Source organism: Cariama cristata, unplaced genomic scaffold, assembly GCF_000690535.1.
Source record: "Cariama cristata isolate BGI_N322 unplaced genomic scaffold, ASM69053v1 scaffold6734, whole genome shotgun sequence".
Taxonomy (NCBI): Eukaryota; Metazoa; Chordata; class Aves; order Cariamiformes; family Cariamidae; genus Cariama; species Cariama cristata.
Genome location: NW_009613428.1, coordinates 2,192 through 9,576, shown reverse-complemented (window position 1 = coordinate 9,576; position 7,385 = coordinate 2,192). Strand labels below are relative to the sequence as shown.

The window sequence follows — 7,385 nt, the reverse complement described above, 5'->3', positions numbered from 1 at the left end:
GGCTCCCTAGGTGTTTGTAGGCTTGACAGCGAGGATATAAAACTACATCACGTTTTTCTGCAACTCAACCCTTTCATAAAGGCTTTGAAATTTTCCAAAATAACCTCCCTACATTAAGGAAAATTGCCTCCTTGTTTCTAAGGAAGGAGGCATTGCAGGGATACTTCTCCCCGTGAAGAAAGCAGTTTTCCCCAGTTGATCTTAAGGTCTCAAATAGTGATCTTCATCAGTTCCTAGCTTTTGTAACTTTCTAATTTGTATTGTATTTACAGCGGAAAACAAACGGCAATCTGAATGTTCACTAAATGAGGGTCTTAAAGGGAAATTTTTGGATATAACTTCTAACTCGTCTGCTGAATTTACATTATGTCCCCGTTATTTTGTCCAGAGAAAGAAGCGTGCCTCTCTGAAGGGAAAAGAATCATAGGCAGTTTGACTGTATAAAATGAGTTGTAAATCTAGCACTGAGCAATGACTCATAGGATTGGGAAAATAATCTTCTCACGTCAATCAAGTATTCATCTGAAGGTACACAAATTACTGATCTAAGTGCTTTGTAAAAGTATATTTAAACAGCATAGTATATTTAATGTATATGGTAATATACGACAAAAACCAAGGACAGGCAGTGCTAGAGGGAGGGGTGCAATGAGCTCATCACACATATAAAGGTGGTCCCAGTCTGAGAGGTTCAAATTCTGGCTACATCAAGTTTCATGTGCTATTCCTGCCGAGGCAGAGATTGTTTTGAGATGAACAAAAAGCCTGCATGTCCAGGCAGAAATCAAAATACTCAGTTCAGAGTGCAAGACTGCTGCTTGAGATTTTTGTCAAATGCTGGACTTGTTCCAGATGATCTGTGTGATGAAGCCAAAACCAATTCCAGGGAAACCTATAACTGTAAGTAGGAGATGCCTTCAGATCCCTGCTGGTAAACGCAGTCAAGACAGCACTACAACCAAGGATCTTTGCACTAAAAGTAGCACTCCTCATCTTAACTTTTAGACAAAAGTGACAATAAAAAGCCAGACTAGGCAGTCTGAGCTGTACCTTGCCGACGCCGACTGTTGAGTTTCCTAAAGCAGGTGCCCTCCACAAGACGATTGAGACGTTGCTGCTTGATCAGTTCTAAGATCTCAGGCTGAATCTTCTCTTTTAGTTCCCTTGGGAAGAGAGAAAGTAGGCACTTGTCAAATTCAATCAAAGACCATCCTCCTTCCTCTGAGACAGAGTCTCACAAGATCTTTCTGCAAGGAGTTTGAAGGGGACAACAGTCACAGGCAGGCCCAGGTCAGAATCTAGTCTGCTCCAGAAAAGAAACTTTTTTCTTATAACAGAGAATGGGAGACAGGATATCTCTGTTGTAGACATCTCCCTGCTACGACATCAGTGTATGACTCAGGCAAGTCACTTAGTTGTTTCTTACTTTACTCATCTAAAAATAATGCTTGCTATAATGCATCAACAAGGTTTTTCTGCGGCAAATAACGCCCTTTCATCGTAGGAGCACTGTGAAGCTTACTTGAAGGTCTGTCACCTTCTGTTGCACGACCCGCTGCTGGTATACTTTAATAGCGTTATTATTTAGGATAACACAAGAAGGCTAAACCACATTTTGAAACAACGATAAAAAACAGTGAGCAATGCCAATGAGCTAAAATAACGACCAGTGCTATATGCTTGCTCTCAATTCCACGCCATTCAATGAATTCATTATTATCAGAATTTTGTGGAAGACAAACCCATGACTAGGGACTGCTCAAGGATCAAACTCTACCCTTGCTCAGGAGCGCAGAATCCCACAGTGCGTTTAGAAATAATATTCTATATCCTTCAGAAAATCCATTTTCTATGTCCTACTTTGAGAAGAGCTCAACATGTCAAGAACTAGGCAGAAAACGTATGCACACAATATTTAAAGTTTGATTTCATACACCATCACATGGATTCACAGATGTCTGAATTCATCAGCTATAGCCTCACTTAGATTCATTAAGAATACATAAAAGACAGGTTTAAACATCAACTCGACAGCAAGCCTGGTAAGATTAAAAAATAACTGAATGTGTAGAGGATTTATAAAATATGAAGTGTGTCAGAACCATAATTTTGCATTGCTGTGCAAATTAGGTAATACCAAAAATCATTCTGTCTGACAGTATGTTCCAGCAATCATCATCAAAAGGCAGCAAAGCTGTGGTATCCCATAGAGACAACAAAAATTTCTCTCTTCTTGAAAACTTAGGGAGCCTGGTCTCTGCTGATTTCCACATTCATTTGCATCCTATACCTTTGATCTGCCAGACCCCCACTGAAACCACTGGGAGCCCTCTGCTAGAAAGATCAGGCCTTTAACCAAAAATGCCATCTCTCCCCCAGGTATTAAAAAAATGGTTGGAGTTCTGGATGCATAACCCACTGCATATTTACAAGCTGTGGAAATCTAGCTGGTCAAAAATCAAGGAAGCATTGTAACTATAGAAACAGGCCACCTTTTGGAAATGTATTATTAGTACTCTAGGATAATTTTCAAGCACTGTTGTCTTCTTATTGGGAACAAAGATATGAATACGCTGAATGGTTAAATGCTGTGATTAAAAGAATTTTGTGCTTGAATAAACATGTTGCCTTTACTGAGCTGATGAGCTTCACCATTCCTCAGGTAAAAGTTGGGAGCAGGGGCCGAGGAGAACAGCATTAAGACACAGTGGGCATTACTTGGCCGTCCAGGCTGCAGACTAAATCTCCAGCTGGACTGATTTCAAACATTCAAGGCTGGTATAAACATCAGTTTGATATTTAGGTACTTTAATTCAGCAACTGGATGGCTATCATTAAATAGGTGTTAAAGAGATCATAACATCATAGTTGTAAGACACTACTGAAAAAACAAGAATGAGTGGGTCACCCAGCACACTAACATTTGACTGTTTGCACATAGTACTCTCTCTTCTGTCGTCTAAAGCCCCACCTGCCCTTCACAAAGCAGAGAAAAAGACGGATTTTTAATAAATCCCAAAATAAACAGGCAATCCTCTTTGAAGCACTTCCCTGTCTAAGGCAGACTTTCCATCAGAGGAAGGCAGGTAGGAAAGAAGGGACACCCTCCACCTCTTTGCTGATGTGCTGGAGGCCCTCTACACACGTGCATACATTTGCTCTCACAACGGTGAAGCTCAGAGGTAGCACTCTCTTCTGTTTTACAGTCCCCATACTCGAACACACAGACAACTCATTACTCCACGGAGAAACAGTCTTCAGTGACTTTGGCCTTCAGTGACACCCCATAAGTCCGTCCATCCCTCGCCATGGTCACCTGCACTTAACTGTCCTCAGCAGCTCCTGCCGACACGTGGTTACTCTGGCTTGTATGGTTTCCAGCTATTTTTCGGATACCATGACTCCAGGTACACTTTTGCAAGGTGATCCTGCCACTTAGTGCTCCTCACTGTCAAGGTTTCTGTTCCACCAGTTCAAGGTGACAGAAAGGGGGTAGAGCAATCAAACCACGGCACACAGTTGAACAGCTGTGCTTCTTTGCATCTTTACATTTCCTTCAGAAAGCCAACAGAAGGAGTTCTGTTCCTCAGGGTTAGTGTCTAAAGACAGGAGGCTTAGAAAAAAAATCTCTGTACAAGAAAGAAGTCCTCCTGCCTAATTTTAAAATCGAACAGGAGCAATGAGCTAAAGGAAGATCATAAATGTAAATACGTTCTGTGAAAATTTTATTTATTGTCCTTCAGACGACATCGGCTTAGTGCCTTGCGAAGAGAGAGAGAACAAACTTGGAAAGTCTAAGGAGACACTAGCTTTAAAAATTGCTATTAGTTTTCTATTGTGTTCCTGTAAGAATGGCAAAAGGTCGTGGGCTAGTAAGACAAAAGGGGTGAGGGAACCACACAGTAATATGTATGACTGTTAATTTTCTGATCTCACTGCTCTCAGCACTATAGGCAATACCGATATCAGTTACTTGCTTCTAAAATAACAGACCCGAATTGTCTGCTAATCTGAAAATCATTAGAAATTATTTTACAGTTATTCCAATGTTACTAGTTCTTCCTCAGCACCCGTTATATCTGTCCCCAGCTTTTACCTTTCCAGCTTACAGTTAAGACTCTTTCTTGTTAGCTGTTTTCCTGCCAGGATGGGGCACATTACAGACATTTATATCATTACAACACAACAGAAGAGTAATCCCAGAAGTGCTTTCATGTGTTTTGTCCTTTTATCTTTCTGGCTTGTAGCTATGCCCCCTCCTAATCACTTCACGCATGCAGAGTGGGCATTAGTGACTCCTCCTAACATCGCAGAGAAATCTGTAAGATAAAAGGCCGAAAAAAATCCACATCCCTCCCTCTATTTCCCTGTATGTTGCCAATTTTCACACTCTGCTTTAACAAGCAAGCCTCCACTTGGACATCAGATCTTTATCCATCTCTGGTGCCATTTAATCTGTCTAGGAGATCTCTGGTCCTCTAGAGGCCCACAGGATTCCTACACATCTTCCTCCACAGCCATTCAAAACGAACCCGTGATCATTTTGTTGTGGAATGGCAGTTTGGATGATCAATAATGATCCCAGAATCTTGAATCGATTCTCTTCTGAAGGACTTTTTTATTTTCCCTAATCAAAAGCAGAAATGGAAAAAACTTCATCTCACGTGATACAACAATGCTCATATAAAAGAAACAACTAATCCTTGTAAAACAAGGCTGCTGGTGTTACGAGGACGTTAAGGCAAGACTTCCCAGCTTACATTCAAATCCAACTTAACTGAAGTTTCTTCCATCCAGCAGCTTGAAAACTTAAAACTTCAGTGCTTCTTACAATGAATAGCAAAAGAAAGACTTCTATCATGTTCAAGGCAGGAAAAAACATCACCCGATTGCCATATTCTCATGCAGAATTAAATAGGGCCTGCCGACTTTACATTCACCGTTGCACGCAATCTCTTTTAGCGTATCTGCAGGGCTTTATAAAGTACAGCAGAGCCACGATTGCTCTCTTCACTCACAGCCTCCTTCCCTACAATGAGCCCATGATTCTGCACTTCTATCAATTGTGCCATCTATGCAATTTGAGAGACTTCAGTACAGGGAATCAAATCAAAGGGGAAAATGAAAGAACCGTTTCTTTTCACAGTCAAGAATAAGTGATCATGGATGCAATCAAAATGCAAATGCATAGAGTTAAATCTCTGCAAACGCAGTTGTGATTGCTTAAACACCTTATCGATTTACTTAGCCTTTATAGCCTTTAAGCTTAGCCTTTGTCCTGAATCTGAAATGAGTCTCTGGTAACACTCCAGTTGCTTTTAACTATTTGTGTTGGCTGTTTCACTCATTCCATGATGGGGAAGGAGACTCCGCACTGTGGCAGTGGCTAGCCAGAGTGATACTGGAAATAAAGAGCTTGCAGAGGGCAGTGGCAAGTTTCACGAGGCTAGGCGGTGGTGCAAGAGAATATACATAGTTGACCCGTATCATACTTAAACAGCTGACTCATAGGGAAAACGAGCAGCTTTGGTGACAAGCTTAGCTGTACTGAGTGGCTTTGAACCACCAAACGTTGCAGGGGATTGGCAGGGGATTTCTGAGCCGTGTAACGATGCAAAACTGACTGGAACCATTTGTAGCTTTTTAGTTGATCCATTACTATAAGTGACATCAGTTCTAATTGGGCATTAGGTCCTAACTTCTAACACACCGAAAATGTAAGAGAAGCATTCCCCCTTTGATACACGTTGGTATGATTAAAATTTAAGTGCGCAATTCTACTTAGCGTCTGCTTCTGCTACTGCCCTGCTGCCCGTGGAGGAATGTGTCCCCAGAGCTTGTACTTAGATATCTGTATCCTTTAGAAGCAAATCAAAATGCGCATCCTGCTTCTGAATCCTGAAATGCTCTGGTCCAAACCTTCTCTATTGCCTTGACAAGGAGATTTGGAATATCACGAAACACTTGAAACATGGTCAGGATTTCATGACCTTTCAGCTGATGGTTCCGGAGTCCTCACCATTTCTCTGCTGATCTCAGAAAGTTCCTGCTATTCTCAGCACATCATTTGTGCACCGTGGAATCTGCATCTGTCCTGAGCCATCAGTTCAGCCACAAGCCCAGACTTGGTCCAGAGCCAAGTACGGCCCTCATTTTTCATAGAGCAGAACAAAGGGTATTCTGAGAAACGGGAAGGAGTTATGGTGGCAATATTAGCATTTGACACTTTGCAGTAAACAGCAAGGAAATAAGAATCTCGTTGGCTAGCTGCCAGAATGTTATCATTTACAAATAAGTAACTGCTTGTCATTAACATCAGAGATAATGCCATAAACAAAGACAGTCATAGGCAACGCCACTCTGTTGTGGAGCCAGTGTGTACCAGCTCCTCTTCTTCTGGGTTTCTCCCTGTCTTGTTCAAAGAAGTGATGTTTGGAATTTTTAAAGGTCCTTGGACAGAGGACAAAATTTGTGGCATTTGGTTCGTTGGTTTGTTTTTTAAAAAGGCACTACTAGCACCAAAACCAGGCTCACAATCATGCAAAGCCAGGAAATGTCAAAGCATTGTTTCATACAAATAAGCCATGTGAGACCCTGTAGGGATTTGCTGAATCTGGTTTAACTGAACTCAAAGAAAAAGTTACGATTCCCAGCAGAAGAAATCTTAACGCACCTCAAGCAGACGCCGCGCTACTGCTTTTGAGCACGGCTCCCTGGACAGCTTTCCTCCTTGGGTTCCCCCAGAAGAGCTCACAAATGTCATTCACATTTGTTAATCCTTCCGTGCAAAAACAATTTGGGAGAGAAGACAGTACTTACAGAATCGGACGAGACTGGAAATCTTCCTGGTTCATTCTTTCAGACTGGCGTATTTTCAGTATTTCTGTGTAACTGAGATTCTGAAGTTTGCTCTTGAACTGATCCAGAGAGCTAGGCTTGGTAGTGAGCGCTCTCATTATCTGTTCTTTCACTACCTGCATTACCTGCGGTTGACAAGGAAAGGAAAAGAAAACTTGTGTTAACACTTTCTGTGTTTTTCTTTCAAATCTTATTCTGGGTCACAGCAACGTTTCTAGGTACAGAAGATGATTAGTACTATGTGGTCTCAAGAACATTTTTCAGCAGCATAACCAGAAAATAAGCCAACTCCTGACAGGGCATCACAACTTACAGCAAAAGCTCAACTCTTCTGTAACAAGAAAAAAAATTTTTGGGGGGGTGGTAGAGAGGGTGTCATTTATTGCTTGGCTTTCTCCCTAGACAGCTAAATTACAATTGCCGGTTACAGGATTTGAAGTCCTGCTCTGTCTGTGGTTTGTGTGCCCACGGCAGCAGTAGCGTGGCTCTTCCGCATTCTGAGCTGGGAGGATGCTCCCGTCGGGTCG

The 7,385-nt window shown here is 41.8% G+C and overlaps 1 protein-coding gene across 1 annotated transcript in view; it reads right to left on the bottom strand.

The window, feature by feature from the left end:
- ELMO1 (engulfment and cell motility 1) overlaps window positions 1-6,983 on the bottom strand; it is a 27,960-nt gene extending 20,977 nt beyond the window's left edge. The window contains exons 1-2 of the mRNA XM_009699012.1: window positions 6,820-6,983; window positions 1,051-1,163 (exon numbers count right to left, since the gene is read on the bottom strand). Coding sequence (XP_009697314.1) covers window positions 1,051-1,163; window positions 6,820-6,980 — 274 coding nt within the window. The 5' untranslated portion in view covers window positions 6,981-6,983. The remainder of the gene's footprint in view (window positions 1-1,050; window positions 1,164-6,819) is intronic.
- Window positions 6,984-7,385: the final 402 nt, after the last annotated feature.